Raw genomic sequence first — 18,920 nt, forward strand, 5'->3', positions numbered from 1 at the left:
ATTTCTTTCTAATTACTTTTAAATACTAATAATTTAAGCAGAAAGAAACATTTGCCAGTTGAAAAGGAAAATGAAAAATGGCTGAGAAAAAAAAGGCCTTGGCCAGTTGGCTCAGTGGTAATGTTTGCCTGGCACGTGGATGTCCTAGATTCAATTGTTGGTCAGGATACACAGGAGAAGCAACCATCTGCTTCTCCACCCCTCCCTCTCCCCCTTCTACTCTCTCTTTCTCTCTCTTCCTTTCCCACAATCATGGCTTGATTTAGTTCAAGTGCATCAGCCCAAGGATTTGAGGATGGCTCCATGGAGCATCTGCCTCAGGTGCTAAAAATAGCTTGGTTGCGAGTATGGCCCCAGATGGGGATTACTGGGTGGATACCTGTCAGGGTGCATGCAGGAATCTTTCTCTCTATCTCCCCTCCTCTCACTTGGAAAAGTAGAAAATAAATAAATAAATAATAAATAAATAGAATGTGTCCAGTTCTTTGGCCTAAAGAATCCACTCACCTCCCTCTTCAGTGTCACTGTGATTGTAGCAGACTAGGGCAGCTTTCTGGATTTGTCAGTGCTTCTGGAACACCAGGGAGCCCACAGGGTTTAATTGCCGGAATTTTACCTCCAGCTTCCCAAGAGGCTGTCTCTTTTCCACCATATTTGAGTCGTTTGTCAAGGATTCCTGAAGCCCTCTTTACCTTTTATATCATGGCAGTCACTGACTTTTTTGACTAACATTGTACAAAATTAGCTACTTCCATGCTTCAATTTTTTGTCTCAGAAACTCTAGATTTATAACATGTGACAACATTCAGAGAGGGTCCCATGATTCATCCAATTCAATTCCTTTGCTTTAGAGAGAAGGTCATCGTGATTGCTCAAGGCCTAGCAGCTGGTTAATGGTAGATGCAGAATTAGAAACAAGATTTTTTTTACTCTTTCCTGAGGTCTATAGACCAAAGGCTTTGCAAGGGCTCTGACTCTTAACCCAGGTTTTTCATAAAAGGCTATTCCCTGTTTTAACCCTGCAACCGTTTCAGCAGGGAGGGTGGTATGGTGGCCATGCTATGCTATTGATGACTTTTTACTCTATAGATAATATCATGACTCACCTTTCCCAGTCTGTTGTGGTTTTGCAACTCTATGTTCTAGAGACTATCCCTTTTATGTTCTCTCAAGAGAGCACAACTCAAGACGATTCTGACTTACTTTTTCCAGAGGACAACTTAGGTGTTACAGAAAAAGAAGTCTCACAATAAAAGGAATTTCAGTGTCATAGCTTTTTCTTCATGATGAAATGGTGGTGTCCAAGTGAATAACAAAAACGAAGATTTGAGGTATCTGAACCAAAGTTCATGTATTCATTTATTTCTCATTGCAGCAACAAGACAAACAAGTGTAATTTCATGTTTAACAAGTTACACATGGTAGTAAGCCCAGAAACTTTGAGCATATCTATAAGGCAAATAAAACAAATGTTTTTCATAGCATGCACATGAAAATTTTGCATAGCATGACTGATGTGCAAAGTGAACTTACCATCCAAAGTATTTTTAAACCTAAAATAAAACATTTAAATTCAAATACTTTAACAAAATTCCAAATACAACTAGTACACCAAGACTTATCTTCAGCCAAAAAAAAGATCAAGAAAGAAAACCATAAACAAAAACAATGCAAAAAAAAAGGAAAGAAAGAAAAAGTTCATCCGAAAAGACCAGATGCCCAGCAAAATCACATCTCTTCTTCTGACTCATGTTCTCGTTCAACATTTTTCAGGAGTCCAACTTCTGAAGAGCAGAACCTGTGAAGTCGAGATTTAACCAACCTGAGGAGAGTAAAAGGCATCTCACATTATGGTGTTTAAGATCAAAAACCCAGAACAATACATATTTATAATACAACCAACTCTAACATTATTTGTGCAAATGGGAGAGGCATCCCAAAAGAGAAAATCACGTTTGTTTGGCTCTTGGATGTATCTGAAAATTTTTTGTGGACTAAAGCAGGATATAATAAGTAAACAGATAAAATGTAACTTTCAAATGCACCACCTGAACAATTAGGCATGGAGAGATGTCTAATTGTTTGTAACTTTCATTATTTCTAAAACAAGCAAGAGAATTTCTGGGCTGTAGGAAGCCCAGATGAAACCAAACTTAGCTGAGCTTTTTCAAGTCTACCCCTTACTGTGTATTCTAAGTAGGAGCCCTCTTTTGAGAGGAAGTGCACGAAGGCAACTTCTCCATGTCGAATCTGGGCTGTATTGCAGCCCTTACTCGAGCCTTCAGAGAGGTGTCTTTGTGCAGCCCACAGGCTGCTCAACTGTGTGTGACGGTCCATGATAAATTAAGTTAGAAGACATGCACTCCACCTTTGTGACTATTTTCATAGAGTAAGATAATCTGTATGATGGGGGAAGCAGCAATTACAAGTTTTCACATTGGAAGATGCTCAGCTTTTTTAGCAGCAGAGACTCAGCAGGCTCTCCCCTTCTCTGATATAATAATAACTAGAAAAAGTTTTCTTCTGTGAATGATTATTTGTAAAGACATTGTACTGTGACTACATCAACAAAACATATTTAACTTCCAGAAAGACATAGGAGTATGCAAACAAACTTGATAAATCAAATCATCAAAATCATTCTCGTTTTATGAAAAACTTTACCAGCCTACCCTTTCTTCTTTTTCCAGTGAAGGTCTGGTCTGCCCCTATCAATATGCATCGTCTTTACTTGTGCTCTGAATCCCACTAGAATATAAGCTTCATGAGAGCAGAGACCTCACCTTATTATTGCCCTAACCCCAAGCAAAGTCTAGAACAGAGTCTAGAACTGTTAATAAATCAATACCCTTTGGTGCAATCTGCCAGGAGTTCATATTATTCATCTATTCATAGATAATCCATTATTTTTCAGTCATTTCCAACTCAGCACTAACTACTCTAATATATAGCAACAACTGAGCAGTATTCAGTAACATCTGTTGACTTGTCAAGAGCTAAGGAAAACTCAAAATCATTTGCCTTGATTATTAACTGACAATTGATGTTGCTTTCAATGTCCTTAACTCTTTGAGCCATTGTTCTCATGAAAGGCTAAGTCTTAAGTGAAAGTTTGGGACAATATTTTTGTCATTTTTTAAACCCACATAGCTATTTTCACATTGTACAATTTCAATGCATGCTAAATAAAATGGATTAGTTAGTTCATTCATTAGATCCATTCCTGATAAATTTTGAAAAACATAAAACAAAGACATGGCAACTTATTACAAATTAATTGTTAACACAGACCCTATTAATTTCTTCTTTATCCTTCTTAAATTGTATCTGCTGTTACTACAAGCCACAAAGATGAGGAATGGTAAAACACTTTAAACAGGCTTTGTCTGTACCCTGTAGCTCTAGGTATGGACAAATGGAGAAATGGCCATTGAGGACAGACTGAAGGATGGAGTTAGAAGAGGAAGTGAAAAATAATTACTAGTTCTTAGAATGGCCCAAATCCAGGGAAATAAGGTCAAGGTGTGCCTGAGCTTTTGTTCCCATATGTTCTCCTCAATGAATGTGTGAGAAAGCAGAGCTGAGACTCTGGGTGTCCTTCCAGAGTCTATCTGGAAATCAAACTTCCAGAAGGCAAACAATCATATGTGATCTCTATTTTGTTCTTCAAAATGTCTGACATGAATCATTGCTTGGAAAACAAACCTGGAAATGGATACTATTTCTCAACCCATAGAGAGGGGCTTTCAAAGTAGTTCTGAGCAAAAAAGGTGTTTAAATATGAAATATGCTAAAACATGTAATAAGATTTCCAAACAGGTAGGTTTTGTCTTTGAGCTGTCATAATCAAGACTGCAGGCATAGGACTCAGCAAGACAATCTTTGAACCATTAGTCTGTAAAACTGGAAAGTACAGCTTCATTTTTCAGAAATTTTGAGGGTAGTGGTTCCATAACTCTGTTTTGCTTCCATGGTGATCTTTGTACTATGTCAAACAGATTCTGATACAATGTCCTGAAAATCTATCACCTGTCCCTGAATCATAAACCATTCCACAGTCAAAACCTGACAGAAAGATTTTTGAAGCTCCTTATGATTATAAGACTGAATTAGCTTGTCATGTGACCTTACTGCAAGTCAGTACTAAATTTAAATGAAAATTTTTAAGCTATTGCTTAAGTTCATATCAAAATATATCAGAACATGAGCTTCTGATCTTATATTTTCAAGAGCAGTATAAGAACAAAACTGAAAAGCATATAAAACATGATTTCCAACAAATGAAACCTAGATTCAAGTAACTCTAAAACAGATCTATTAAAACAGATTAAGTGTTTATTGAGTACCTACTGTACGTTTGACAGTGTGCCAAGAGCTGTGAGAAATATAAAAAGGGTCTTTTCTTCAAGGCAATACAATCTAGCTAATAGATAAGACTAACATGAGCTGAATGTAAACACCACAAGATAGATCACAATTGTTAAAATGCATGGTAGATACAAAAGTGCCATAAAAACTTATGAAGGGAGAGAAGCAAGGGCTAGAATAACCACAGAAGTATTTATGGAAGAGAAACTAGGTATTTAATTTGGATATGTCAGGTAGAGGAAACTGTATGGTCAAAAGGCTAAAGGGTGGGGAGTCAGAGGTTGAAAAAATAAACGTGGCATCCCTGGTTTCTAAAGAACTGTAAGCAGATGTGATTGTCATTAGGGATCTGCAGATTTTTGAAATAGAAAAAGACAGTAGTCTTCTTTTGGCTCTGGAAAGGAGCTAACATGCGGTAGAGTGGCTTCCTGAATGTTGGCATTGGTCTTGGAGGCTGCCAAGCCTCTAAGGAGATGAAGCCCAGATGTCAGCCTAGAACAACAGAGGAAGAAGCCAAGTTTCACTCAGTAGCAGAGCCAGCCTTAACAACCAGCTCATGTACATGCTTTGGGGGGATGAAATAGGTCTAACAGAAATTAATCAATGAGGAAATAAAATTTCAAAGCTCCCAAAACACTTAGACCTCTAGAAAAAGGTAACTATCAATCAAAGTGGGTGAGCCCAAAGCCTAGCAGAGACATCTGGGAGCCATTTTCTTAATGGTTTCCCTACTCAGAGAACCACTTACTTCAGAAGCTCAAAGAAGCACAGAGCAGGAGAGGGTCTGTGGGGCCTACGTCTAGAAAGAAGAGTAGGAAGCTAGTTTTGACAGAAGCTGAGATCCCACTGGGCCAAAAACAGCTACAGCATTTTACGAATCTGCCAGATGTGTACTGCTCAATGTAGTAGTCACTGTGAATATGGATATTTAAATTAATGAAAATCAATGTGGCACTAGGAACATGTCAACATTTTCAACACCCACATGTAGTTCATGGCTACCATAATGAAGACTGCAGATAAAGAACATTTCGATCCATGCTGAAGTCTGAAGGATTAGTTATTGGAGGCTGCATGCCTAGTAGTTAGGATCAGTCAGGCCAATTGTGGTTTGGCTCTAGCTACCTTAGAGAGAGGAATCATGTTCACCCCTTCCTAGTTCTACTCCTCATTCAAACAGCAGTTTAATTCTCAATTGTGAGGAGGCCTCCTCTGAGCTCCAACGGTGATTTGTTCTCCTACTATTTCCACCTATTGCATTATACTTAAATTATCTTCTCTCCCCCATAGGGTCTACATTCACACCTTTTGACACAGAAGAAAAAAGAGAAGAAGAACAACAAGAAGAACAAAAACAAGAACAACAATAAGAATAACTTTCATTGAGCTCTTATTTCGGTGTAAGCAGTCTAAATACATGACCTTATTTAAATACAGTTATTATCCCCATTTTGCAAACAATAAAACAGACTTAATGTGGTTAAATAATCTACTCAAAGTCATACAGCTGATAACAGCAAAGCTAGAAATATGTGTTTATATCAATCAGCTTTATTGTTCCTCACCCATCAAGGTCTTTGTAAAAACATGCCCTTTTCATTGGAATCTTATTTTAAAAATATCAGAGTAGGCCCTGGTCGGTTGGCTCAGTGGTAGAGCGTCGGCCTGGCGTGCAGAAGTCCCGGGTTCGATTCCCGGCCAGGGCACACAGGAGAAGCACCCATCTGCTTCTCCACCTCTCCCTCTTTCCTTCCTCTCTGTCTCTCTCTTCCCTTCCCGCAGCCAAGGCTCCATTGGAGCAAAAGATGGCCCGGGCACTGGGGATGGCTCCTTGGCCTCTGCCCCAGGCACTAGAGTGGCTCTGGTCGCGACAAAGCGACGCCCCGGATGGGAAGAGCATCGCCCCCTGGTGGGCGTGCCGGGTGGATCCCGGTCGGGCGCATGCGGGAGTCTGTCTGACTGCCTCCCCATTTCCAGCTTCAGAAAAATACAAATATATATGAAGACTGCAGATAAAGAACATTTCGATTAGTGCTGAAGTCTGTTATATATCAGAGTAAAACTCAAATTAATCAGGTACTCAAATTCAATGGGAGACAAGCAAGTTGGTCAAAATATAACACCTTGGGAAGTTCTAAAATTGATGGATATATGGGCAAATGGAGGGCTCGCTCACTGCGGGTGTAGGAAGAACCATTCATAAAAGGTCACAGCTTATGCAAAGGCATGGAAGCACACAAGAATGTGTTGAAGGGTGATTCCTAAGTGACAGGCACAGCGGAGACACTCCTGAACTCTTCTAACATTAAGCCAGTATTTATTCTTTCTTTCTTTCTTTTTTTTTTTATAATAATTTTATTTTTTTAATGGGGTGACATCAATAAATCAGGATACATATATTCAAAGATAACAAGTCCAGGTTATCCTGTCGTTCAATTATGTTGCATACCCATCACCCAAAGTCAGATTGTCCTCTGTCACATTCTATCTTGTTTTCTTTGTGCCCCTCCCGCTCCCCCTTTCCCTCTCCCATTCCCCCCTTCCCCACGTAACCACCACACTCTTATCAATATCTCTTAGTTTCACTTTTATGTCCCACCTATGTATGGAATAATGCAGTTCCTGGTTTTTTCTGATTTACTTATTTCGCTTCGTATCATGTGATCAAGATCCCACCATTTTGCTGTAAATGTTCCGATGTCATCATTTCTTATGGCTGAGTAGTATTTCATAGTGTATATGTGCCACATCTTCTTTATCCAGTCATCTATTGACGGGCTTTTTGGTTGTTTCCATGTCCTGGCCACTGTGAACAATGCTGCAATAAACATGGGGCTGCACGTGTCTTTACGTATCAATGTTTCTGAGTTTTGGGGGTATATACCCAGTAGAGGGATTGCTGGGTCATAAGGTAGTTCTATTTTCAGTTTTTTGAGGAACCACCATACTTTCTTCCATAATGGTTGTACTACTTTACATTCCCACCAACAGTGTATGAGGGTTCCTTTTTCTCCACAGCCTCTCCAACATTTGCTATTACCTGTCTTGTTAATAACAGCTAATCTAACAGGTGTGAGGTGGTATCTCATTGCAGTTTTGATTTGCATTTCTCTAATAGCTAAAGAAGATGAGCATCTTTTCATATATTTGTTGGCCATTTGTATTTCTTCCTGGGAGAAGTGTCTGTTCATATCCTCTTCCCATTTTTTTATTGGATTGTTTGTTTGTTTGTTGTTGAGTTTTATGAGTTCTTTGTATATTTTGGATATTAGGCCCTTATCTGAGCTGTTGTTTGAAAATATCATTTCACATTTAGTTGGCTTTCTGTTTATTTTGTTATCAGTTTCTCTTGCTGAGCAAAAACTTCTTAGTCTGATGTAGTCCCATTCATTAATTTTTGCCTTCACTTCTCTTGCCTGTGGAGTCAAATTCATAAAATGCTCTTTAAAACCCAGGTCCATGAGTTGAGTACCTATGTCTTCTTCTATGCACTTAATTGTTTCAGGTCTTATGTTTAGATCTTTGATCCATTTTGAGTTAATTTTTGTACAGGGGGACAAACTGTAGTCCAGTTTCATTCTTTTGCATGTGGCTTTCCAGTTTTCCCAGCACCATTTATTGAAGAGGGTTTCTTTTCTCCATTGTGTGTTGTTGGCCCCTTTATCAAAAATTATTTGACTATATATATGTGGTTTTATTTCTGGGCTTTCTATTCTGTTCCATTGGTCTGAGTGTCTATTTTTCTGCCAATACCATGCTGTTTTGATTGTCGTGGCCCTATAATATAGTTTGAAGTCAGGTATTGTAATGCCTCTAGCTTCATTCTTTTTCTTTAGGATTGCTTTGGCTATTCGGGGTTTTTTATAGTTCCATATAAATCTGATGATTTTTTGCTCTATTTCTTTAAAAAATGTCATTGGAAGTTTGATGGGAATTGCATTAAATTTGAATATTGCTTTGGGTAATATAGCCATCTTGATTATATTTATTCTTCCTAGCCAAGAATAAGGTATATTCTTCCATCTCATTATATCTTTTTCAATTTCCCTTAACAATGGTTTATAGTTTTCATTATATAAGTCCTTTACATTCTTTGTTATGTTTATTCCTAAGTATTTTATTTTTTTTGTTGCAATAGTGAAGGGGATTATTCTTTTGAGTTCGTTCTCAATTGTTTCATTGTTGGCATATAGAAAGGCTATTGACTTCTGTATGTTAATTTTGTATCCTGCGACCTTACTGTATTGGCTTATTGTTTCTAGTAGTCTTTTTGTGGATTCTTTGGGGTTTTCGATGTATAGGATCATATCATCTGCAAAAAGTGATACCTTTACTTCTTCTTTTCCGATATGGATGCCTTTTATTTCTTTGTCTTGTCTGATTGCTCTGGCTAGAACCTCTAGTACCACATTAAATAAGAGTGGAGAGAGTGGACAACCCTGTCTTGTTCCTGATTTAAGGGGGAAAGCCTTCAGTTTAGTGCCATTTAATATGATGTTAGCTGATGGTTTATCATATATGGCCTTTATCATGTTGAGATATTTTCCTTCTATACCCATTTTGTTGAGAGTCTTAAACATAAAATTGTGTTGTATTTTATCGAAAGCCTTTTCTGCGTCTATTGATAAGATCATGTGGTTTTTGTTCTTTGTTTTGTTGATATGGTGTATTACGTAACCATTTTACGTACGTTGAACCATCCTTGAGATTCTGGGATGAATCCCACTTGATCATGATGTATTAATTTTTTAATATGTTGTTGTATTCGATTTGCTAGTATTTTGTTTAGTATTTTAGCATCTGTATTCATTAGAGATATTGGTCTGTAGTTTTCTTTTTTTGTGCCATCTTTGCCTGGTTTTGGTATGAGGGTTATGTTGGCCTCATAAAATGTGTTTGGAAGTATTGCCTCTTCTTCAATTTTTTGGAAGACTTTGAGTAGAACAGAAACCAAGTCTTCTTTGAATGTTTGATAAAATTCACTGGTATAGCCGTCAGGGCCTGGACTTTTATTTTTGGGGAGGTTTTTAATGGTTTTTTCTATTTCTTCTCTACTAATAGGTCTGTTTAGGCTTTCTGCTTCTTCTTGATTCAGTCTAGGAAGGTTGTATTGTTCTAGGAATTTATCCATTTCTTCTAGATTGTTGAATTTAGTGGCATAAAGTTTTTCATAGTATTCTACAATAATTCTTTGTATATCTACAGTGTCCGTGGTGATTTCTCCTCTTTCATTTTGGATTTTGTTTATATGAGTTCTTTCTCTTTTTTCCTTGGTAAGTCTTGCCAAGGGTTTGTCAATTTTGTTGATCTTTTCAAAGAACCAGCTCCTTGTTCTATTAATTTTTTCTATAGTTTTTCTGTTCTCTAATTCATTTATTTCTGCTCTGATTTTTATTACCTCCTGTCTTCGGCTGGTTTTGAGTTTTCTTTGTTCTTCTTTATCTAGTTCCTTAAGGTGAGAAGTTAAGTGGTTCACTTGGGCTCTCTCTTGTTTGTTCATATATGCCTGAAGTGATATGAACTTCCCTCTTATCACTGCTTTTGCTGCATCCCATAGATTCTGATATGTCATATTGTCATTTTCATTAGTCTGTATATATCTTTTGATCTCTGCACTTATTTCTTCTTTGATCCATTCATTTTTTAAAAGTATGTTGTTTAGTTTCCACATTTTTGTGGGATTTTTTTCCTCTTTTTTGCAGTTGAATTCTAGTTTCAAGGCTTTATGATCAGAAAATATGCTTGGTACAACTTCGATTTTTCTGAATTTGCTGATGTTGTTTTTGTGGCCCAACATATGGTCAATTCTTGAGAATGATCCATGTACACTGGAGAAAAATGTATACTCAGTCACTTTGGGATGAAATGTCCTGTAGATGTCTATCATATCCAGGTGCTCTAGTGTTTTGTTTAAGGCTACTATGTCTTTCTTGATTCTCTGTTTGGATGACCGATCTAGAGCCGTCAGCGGTGTATTGAGGTCTCCAAGTATGATTGTGTTTTTGTCAGTTTTTGTTTTAAGATCAATAAGTAGCTGTGTTATATATTTTGGTGCTCCTTGGTTTGGTGCATATATATTAAGAATTGTTATGTCTTCTTGATTCAGTGTCCCCTTAGCCATTATGAAATGGCCATTTTTGTCTCTGAGTACTTTTCCTGTCTTGTAGTCAGCATTATCCGATATGAGTATTGCTACACCTGCTTTTTTTTGGATGTTATTTGCTTGGAGTATTGCTTTCCAGCCTTTCACTTTGAATTTGTTTTTATCCTTGTTACTTAGATGAGTTTCCTGTAGGCAGCATACAGTTGGATTTTATTTTTTAATCCATTCTGCTACTCTGTGTCTTTTTATTGGTGAGTTTAATCCGTTTACATTTAGTGTAATTATTGACACTTGTGAGTTCCCTATTGCCATTTTATATCTTGCTTTCTGTTAGTTTTGTGTCTTATTTGATCCTTCTCTTTCGTTTTTCTATCTTTTGTTTTTATTTGGTTGTATTCCATACATCTTTCCTCTGTTGCTATCTTTTTTATCTCATGTGCTTCTGTGGTGGTTTTTTCAATGGTGGTTACCTTTGAGTAATGAAAAGGTTCCCTACCCTGTTCATTGTAGCGAACTATTTTGTGAGTCCTTTTGCACTCCATCGTCCTTTGCTACTGTTAATCTTCATCTTCTCCCCTCCTTTCTTTTTGTTGTTGTCACAGTTTAAATTTGGTTTTATTGTGTTCTTGGAGCTTTTATTTGTGGCTTTGTTTTTTTTTGTTCTTTGTATCTGATTGGAGAACCCCCTTTAGTAATTCCTGGAGTGGGGGTTTTCTGATGATAAATTCCCTCATCTTTTCTGTATCTGTGAATGTTTTTATTTCTCCTTCATATTTGAAGGATAACTTTGATGGGTATAGTATTCATGGATGAAAGTTCCTCTCTTTCAGGACTTTAAATATTGGGGTCCACTCTCTTCTAGCTTGTAGAGTTTCTGCTGAGAAATCTGATGATAATCTAATGGGCTTTCCTTTATATGTTGTATTCTTCTTTTCCCTGGCTGCCTTGAGAATTTTTTCTTTGCTGTTGGTTTGTGTCAATTTCATTATGATATGCCTTGGAGTAGGTTTGTTGGGGTTAAGAAAACTCGGAGTTCTGTTTGCTTCTTGAACTTGAGGCTTTAGTTCTTTCCACAGGCTTGGGAAGTTCTCATCTATTATTTGTTTGAGTATGTTCTCCATTCCATTTTCTCTCTCTTCTCCCTCTGATATACCTATTATTCTTATGTTATTCTTTTTGATGGAGTCAGATAATTCTTGTAGGGCTATCTCATTTTTTTTTAATTTTTGAGTCTCTTTCTTCTTCTCTCTGTTGTGCCTCAAGTTGCTTGTCTTCTATTTCACTAATCTTCTCTTCTATCTGACCTGTTCTATTAGCTAAGCTTGTTACTTCGTTTTTCAGCTCGTGAATTGAGTTTTCCATCTCTGTTTGATTTGTTTTTATAGTTTCAATTTCCTTGGACATATATTCTTTGTGTTCATTGAGTTGTTTTCTGAGCTCCCTAAATTGCCTTTCTGTGTTTTCTTGTATATCTCGGAGGATTTTTAGGATTTCTATCTTGAATTCTCTGTCATTTAGCTCCAAGGTTCCAATATATTAAATTTTTTCTCCATAGATTTTTCCTCATCTAGCTGTGTTACCTCTCTTTCTTTTGTATCCATGATATTCAACTTTCTCTTCCTTAATGGCATCTGAGGGTGGTTTTGTTGATAGTATTAATGAGATTTAATAAAGAATAGAAAGTTAAAAAAATAAAAAATTGAAAAGAGTTGTTTTTTTAAAAAAATTAATAATGAAATAAAGAAAAATAAAATAAAATAAAAATTTTTAAAAAAAGGAAATTATTCCCCTCCCTCCTTTTTTCCTCTCCTCTCCTCTCCCCTCTTTCTTGAGAAAATCTTGTGGTGAACTGTGAATTATAACAAACAATGCCTGTAATGGAGGGCCTGAATTGGGGAAAAGTAATAAAGGGGCAAAAAAAAGAAAAAAAAAAAGAAGGGGGTATGGACCCACAAAAAGCAAATAAGGAAAAAATTTGAGTCAAGAATAAAATGATTTGCTTTTAGGTGTTGGTTGACTAAGAGTTATGATGAGAGGAATAAGAGGGAAACAGAAAAATGGGGCGACAAATTAAAAAATTACTATTGTATTTAGTAGAACAAGAACTAGATAAAATGGAGAGCCAGGGATGAGAGCACTGCTAGTGAGTTAAAAAGGTGAAGTAAAAACCTCCCAAAATGCCACAAACATAAGTTTGAATCTCAGATAAGATAATTTGTTTGTTATTGAGGTTTGAATGAGAGGAGATGTAAAGGAAAAAGGAAGAAACTAATATAGAGGGAGAAAAGAAAGAGAGAGAGAGAAAAAAAGAGGGAACCACTAAAATAAGAAAAAAGAAAAAAGAGGAGAGAGAGAGAGAGAGTTAAGGGTTTTGGAGTGTAACCCTCATAGAGAGAGAGGAAGAGGAGAGAAAAGATAATGGGAGATGTAACACTTATGGGTAGTGTAGTTCAAGGAGAAGAGAGAGTAAGACCGGCAGAGAGTTAATCGGCCAAATTGGAGGAGAAAAAAAAATATCAAGAATGAAGATAAGAGAAACAAACAAACAATTATAATAAAATGGGATAGGTTATAAAGTCTGCAGATTATTCTTGATTTTGAGAGGTTATCTTCTTGCTTTTTCTTTTCTCTCCCTCTTCCTGGTCGGTGACTCTGTACCCCGGGTTCTGCCCCTTTGGCACGCTCAGGTAGAGGTTTGCAGTTGATAAGTCTCTATGGCGATGTCATGTATTCTGCTTTAGTCTCGTTGGCAGTTGAGGCTCATTAGCATTTATAGGCTCCGACAGTGAGAGAGTCTGTGTTCCTGGAGCCTTTCTCCTAGTCTTTTCTTCCTCAATTAGTAGCCTGATACTCCAGCTATGGGGTTGCTGTTGCCTCTGCCTGGATAGTAAGAGGCTCAAAGAGCTGGCAACTCCCCACTCTATTTCCAGTCAGCACAGGGCTCTGGGTAAGGCTCAGTCAGTCAGAGCTGCTAGCATAATCAGGCGGGGTTTCCGCCCACTCAAAGACCTCTGGCTCTGCCACTCTGTCCGGTAACACAGGCGGGCACCCACTTCCGGGGTGCTTGGAGAAAACTCTTGCACACTATCTGCGTGCACAGACCAGGATATCCGGCCAGCAGTCTCACGCTCTGAGTGAAACCCCCAACCGCATGGGAAAGTTGCAGCGTTGGAATTGGCTCTCGCTCTGTCCCTGTGCGCGGCTTTTGCAAGGCGCTGGGGCGGCCTGAGATTCTGCTTTGGCCCACACAAAGGCCCCTGACCCTGCTCCTCTGTGCGATAACACGGGCGCGCACTGCCGAGGCACTCGGAGGAATCTCTCGCTCACTATCTGCGCACGCAGACCAGGATATGAGGCCGGCCGCGTTTCCCTCTGAGTGAATCCCCTACCAGCACGGAAAAGTTCCACTGTTGGAATTAGTTCTCGCTCCCTCCCATGCATGGCTTTCCCAGGGCGCTGGGGCTGCCCAGAGATTCAGCTTTCGGCCCACAGAAAGGCCTCTGACTCTGCCTCTCTGTGGGGTAACACGGGCACCCACTCCCGGGGCTTAGGAAGAAATCTCTCTCCCACTATCTGCGCGCCCCAACCAGGAGATCGGGTAAAATGGCTGCCCCGCCTGTCTTTCTTTGTTTGGGTTTGGTGCGAGTGTTAGCTTGTATTGCCCGGGTTGCCACAGGATCAGTTTTTCCTCGGCTTGGATCTCCGTGCCACAGCCTGGTTTGGCCATTTGTGCCGTGGCCTGGATCTATTCACCCCCTTTGCCCACCTCAGTTTCTATATTCACGGATCCCAGAGAAAGCCGCCCTGTTTAGGTTAGTGAGGAAGGCAGAGCATTTCTTACTCCCTAATTCCTTCGGGGTTTGGTTATATATTTATCCAATTTTTCGCTCGATCATACCTTCGGGTGTATTGCGAAACATCTGGAGGCTCCAAGGATAGGTTTTTCTGTTTCTGGTTGAAGATCTTGTTGAGTTTTGGGGGAGATTTATCGGTATCGCTTCCTACTCTGCCATTACTCTGACGTCATCCAGTATTTATTCTTTCTATTAGAAAATTCTGTTTGCAGATAATTTTCTGCTATAACACCCTTTTTTTGTGTGTGTGTGGAATGTTCAGGAATGAAATCCCCCTTTGAATTTTAAGTTCAATACTATCAAGTCCTGTTGATCATAGACTAAGAAATAGAACTCCCATGAATAAAATTCACTTACCAGATGACAAAAGCGTAAACCAGTCCAATAACAATAAAGGTGAATGCATAATGCCAACAAAAGCATATGGTGAGAAACATAATGTTGTCATGGTCCTTTGGATCCCATGCAGGACCTCCACTGGGGGGATAGAGGACAAAACCAATCTGCAAGTTAAAACAGAAAAACACACATTAAATTAATCTGCCATACTTCAAAATGCTTAGTTCCAAGATTAATGGTAACTAATGTAACTCCCATTATCTGAAATACTACAAATGCATTTTAGTAATATAGTCAGTACCTAATAAGTCATATTTTTGAAAAAAAAAATTAAGGACATTCAAAAATAAACTTAAATAGTAATTCAAAAGTAAATATGAATAATAATTATCTCTAGCTATTGGTGGACTTTCAGAGAATGTGCTTAGGTTTCTAAATTGTGCCGTTTCATTTGGTTGCTTCAATTTTTTTTTTTTTGTATTTTTTGTATTTTTCTGAAGCTGGAAACCGGGAGAGACAGTCAGACAGACTCCCGCATGCACCCGACCGGGATCCACCCGGCACGCCCACCAGGGGCGACGCTCTGCCCACCAGGGGGCGATGATCTGCCCCTCCGGGGCGTCGCTCTGCCGTGACCAGAGCCACTCTAGTGCCTGGGGCAGAGGCCAAGGAGCCATCCCCAGCGCCCGGGCCATCTTTACTCCAATGGAGCCTTGGCTGCGGGAGGGGAAGAGAGAGACAGAGAGGAAGGAGAGGGGGAGGGGTGGAGAAGCAGATGGGCACGTCTCCTGTGTGCCCTGGCCAGGAATCGAACCCGGGACTTCTGCACGCCACGCCGACGCTCTACCACTGAGCCAACTGGCCAGGGCCTGGTTGCTTCAAATTTATAGTGCAAAAAGATTTTAAAGTAAATAAATGCCCACAATTAACACTATATTCAGTGATGAAAAACTGAAAATTTTTCCCTTAAGATCAAGATAAGACAAAGTGTCTGGTTTCACCACTAATATTCAACATTATAGTAGAAATTCTAGTCAGAGCAATTAGGCAAGCAAAATAAATAAATGACATCTAGGTTGCAAAGGGGGGGTAAAACTAAATATATGTCACAGATGCCATATATATAAGAAAAGCCCTAAGGTGGGGTTGTTCTGAGAAGCCAGAAAGCAGGGAGCATGTCAGTGACTCAGTTTTCTGGTGTTGAGGCCAGAGCTTTCCCGCACAGGCCCCTGAGTCTAAGACTGGTAATTCCCCCTCAGTAGAAACTGTCCAGACTATAGCCAGACCACACTTCTGGATCTCAGAGGCCACACCCACCAGACTTCTGGGGCCACACCTTACTGAGGTCTGTGAAAAAAGTCTAGACAGACTGACACCTGGGACCTAAGGGTGGAGCCACACCCACACCCTTCTTAATCCCTGTAGTGATGCAGGCTCTACACTCTACCAGAGGTTTTTTCAGTGGCCAAGCCCAACAAGCAGCCAGCAGATAGAGACTACAGGAGAGGGGACTCAGGGAACCTTGTCCTTTTAAGCAGAACTTTCCCCAGGCCCAGTGTGAGTAAAAGCCAAGCCTAGGGGCCCTGGCCGGTTGGCTCAGCGGTAGAGCGTTGGCCTGGCGTGCGGGGGACCCGGGTTTGATTCCCGGCGAAGGCACATAGGAGAAGCGCCCATTTGCTTCTCCACCCCCCCCCCTCCTTCCTCTCTGTCTCTCTCTTCCCCTCCCACAGCCAAGGCTCCATTGGAGCAAAGATGGCCCGGGTGCTGGGGATGGCTCCTTGGCCTCTGCCCCAGGCGCTAGAGTGGCTCTGGTCACAACAGAGCGACGCCCCGGAGGGGCAGAGCATCGCCCCCTGGTGGGCAGAGCATCGCCCCTGGTGGGCGTGCCGGGTGGATCCCGGTCGGGTGCATGCGGGAGTCTGTCTGACTGTCTCTCCCGGTTTCCAGCTTCAGAAAAATACAAAAAAAAAAAAAAAAAAAGCCAGCCTAGGTGTGCAGCTTGGTATTTCCATGAGCACCTGGGCCCGGCAGAGGCAGCCAAAAAGTCTGGATTGGTTGTAGCTCCAAAGTTGTTGAGGGCCAGACACAACAGTGTCTCCCACTGGTCTGTGCCGGGTTCCTGCCAGGGAGGCCCAGGGCTGGAATATCCACTGGCCAGCTGCAGAGACCATTGGTGCAGGACCTAAGAACCCTTGCTAGAGTGGTATCCTAAGGAAGGCTTCTTCACACCTGGCCCAGCTGAGGCGAGTTCTGCTCTATGTGACCAGCACCTGCACAGTGGCTCATGTGCATTGGATAGGGTGGAGTTTCACAGTTAGCTGTCCTGGCTGCTGGATATCCTGCCCTGCTGGACTAGACTCCAAAGGAGAAAGACATGGGTCCCTGTGAGCCTATTGTTGGATCTAGTTGAGGGGCTTAGCCACTTTCTGGGGGGGGCACAGTCAGCCTCAGGAAAGGACTCTTCCAGTCTTCTTCCCTGAGACCAGGGTCTCATCAGCTATAAGAACTTCTGCACTCAATCTGAACCTGCTGCTCACCTTGTTGGGGAGAAAAAAATTTGAGTATCCAGCAGTGGCTGAGGGATTAGGCTCTGGAGTAGGGGCCACAATACCTGTACTGAGCTCCTAACCAAGAGACCCCTGAAGTAGGAGGTCACACTAAATGCTGTATTCCCAACCTCAGCTGCCTTAACCCAACAAGCTTGCAACCTGGAGAGCAGTTAGTTGGGTGAGGCCAGTCTTAGCTCATACTAGTCTTTCTACAAAAGACTCTGTGAAAAGACCAGGCAGCTGCAAAAGGAGGTGGAGCAGCTGAAAAGTGGAGGCAAATTTTACAAACCTTGGGGCTTTTATGGAATTGCTGTCATCTCTAAGCAAGAGAAAGCTGATCCTTATACACAGGTTGGCCCCTCCCACACTACCCAGGCACAGATAATGCAGACACAAACAGTGAAAAAAGCAGTAGCTGCAGACACGTAGCCCACAGCAGGTTACAAACTACAGCTGATGCCAACCCAAGAAGATCAAGAACCAGCACAATTGGTGGTGGATGGCAGACAGCACCAACCCTAGACTCAGCTTGCTACACAAGCAGCATGCCCAAAGGAGAGGTCTAGCAGGCAAAAGACACTGTGGAGAATAAATACAACTAACAGGACAGACACTGCACAGTGTGTAATACACATGATCAAAGTTGACCCTTAGAATCAGCCAGCCTGAAGGAATAATCATACCCACAAAAGGACCAACTGCATTCAATACTCACATACAACAGGAGGGAAAATAGTACCCTCCAGAAGCATACCTACAACAAGAAAAACAGGTGGCCTGGATGTCACTACCACTAAGCCCATCTTCCTCATAAAACACCACAAAAATTTCAAAGTCAGACAGCGCTACCTAATACACAGACAAAATGAACAGACAGAGAACCCAAATGAATCAACAAGAGAAATCCCCAGAAAAAGAACTAAATGAAATGGAGGTAACCAAACTACCACATGCAGAGTTTAAAATAATGATTTTAAGGATGCTCAAGGATCTTAGAACAACAATGGATGGACATAATGAGAACCTAAATAAAAAAGATAGCAAGCATCAAAAAGGACACTGAAATTACAAAAAAGAACCAGTCAGAAATGGCAAATACAATATTAGAAATGAAGACTGCACTACAAGGAATCAATAGCAGGCTGGATGAAGCAGAGAATCAAATCAGTGATTTAGAAGACAAGATAAACATAAGCGCAGAAGTAGAGTAACAAAATGAAAAGAGGCGCAAAATGACTGAGGAAGCTCTAAGAGATCTCTGTGACAACATGAAGAGAAACAACATATGTATCAAAGGGGTTCCTGAAGGAGAAGAGAATGAACAAGGGAGAGAGAACCTATTTGAAGATATCATAGCTGAAATATTCCCTAAACTGATGAAAGAAAAAGTCACACAAGTTCAAGAAGCACAGAGAGTTTCATTAAAGTGGGACCCAAGGAGGCCTACACCAAAACACATCATAATTAAAATGCCAAAGTTAAGAGACAAAGAAAAAATACTAAAAGCTGCAAGAGAAAAGCAGTTAATTACCTACAGAGGAGCCCTCATAAGGATGACATCTGACTTCTCAACAGAAACACTTGAGGCCAGACAGGATTGGCAAGAAATATTCAAAGTGAGGCAAAACTAGAACCTACAACCAAGACTACTTTACCCAGCAAGGTTATCATTTAAAATTGAAGGAGAAATAAAAAGCTTCCCAGACA

The 18,920-nt window shown here is 40.3% G+C and overlaps 1 protein-coding gene across 7 annotated transcripts in view; it reads right to left on the reverse strand.

Moving 5' to 3' along the window:
• Positions 1-1,487: 1,487 nt before the first annotated feature.
• The window catches only part of TMEM45A (transmembrane protein 45A), a 130,035-nt gene continuing 112,602 nt past the window's right edge, over positions 1,488-18,920 (reverse strand). For all 7 annotated transcript variants that reach the window (XM_066347806.1, XM_066347805.1, XM_066347801.1 and 4 more), the window contains 2 exons: positions 14,683-14,828; positions 1,488-1,822 (listed from right to left, as the gene is read on the reverse strand). In XM_066347806.1, the coding sequence (XP_066203903.1) occupies positions 1,729-1,822; positions 14,683-14,828 (240 nt within the window). In that variant the 3' untranslated portion in view covers positions 1,488-1,728. The remainder of the gene's footprint in view (positions 1,823-14,682; positions 14,829-18,920) is intronic.

Source organism: Saccopteryx leptura, chromosome 8 (assembly GCF_036850995.1).
Source record: "Saccopteryx leptura isolate mSacLep1 chromosome 8, mSacLep1_pri_phased_curated, whole genome shotgun sequence".
NCBI classification, from domain to species: Eukaryota; Metazoa; Chordata; class Mammalia; order Chiroptera; family Emballonuridae; genus Saccopteryx; species Saccopteryx leptura.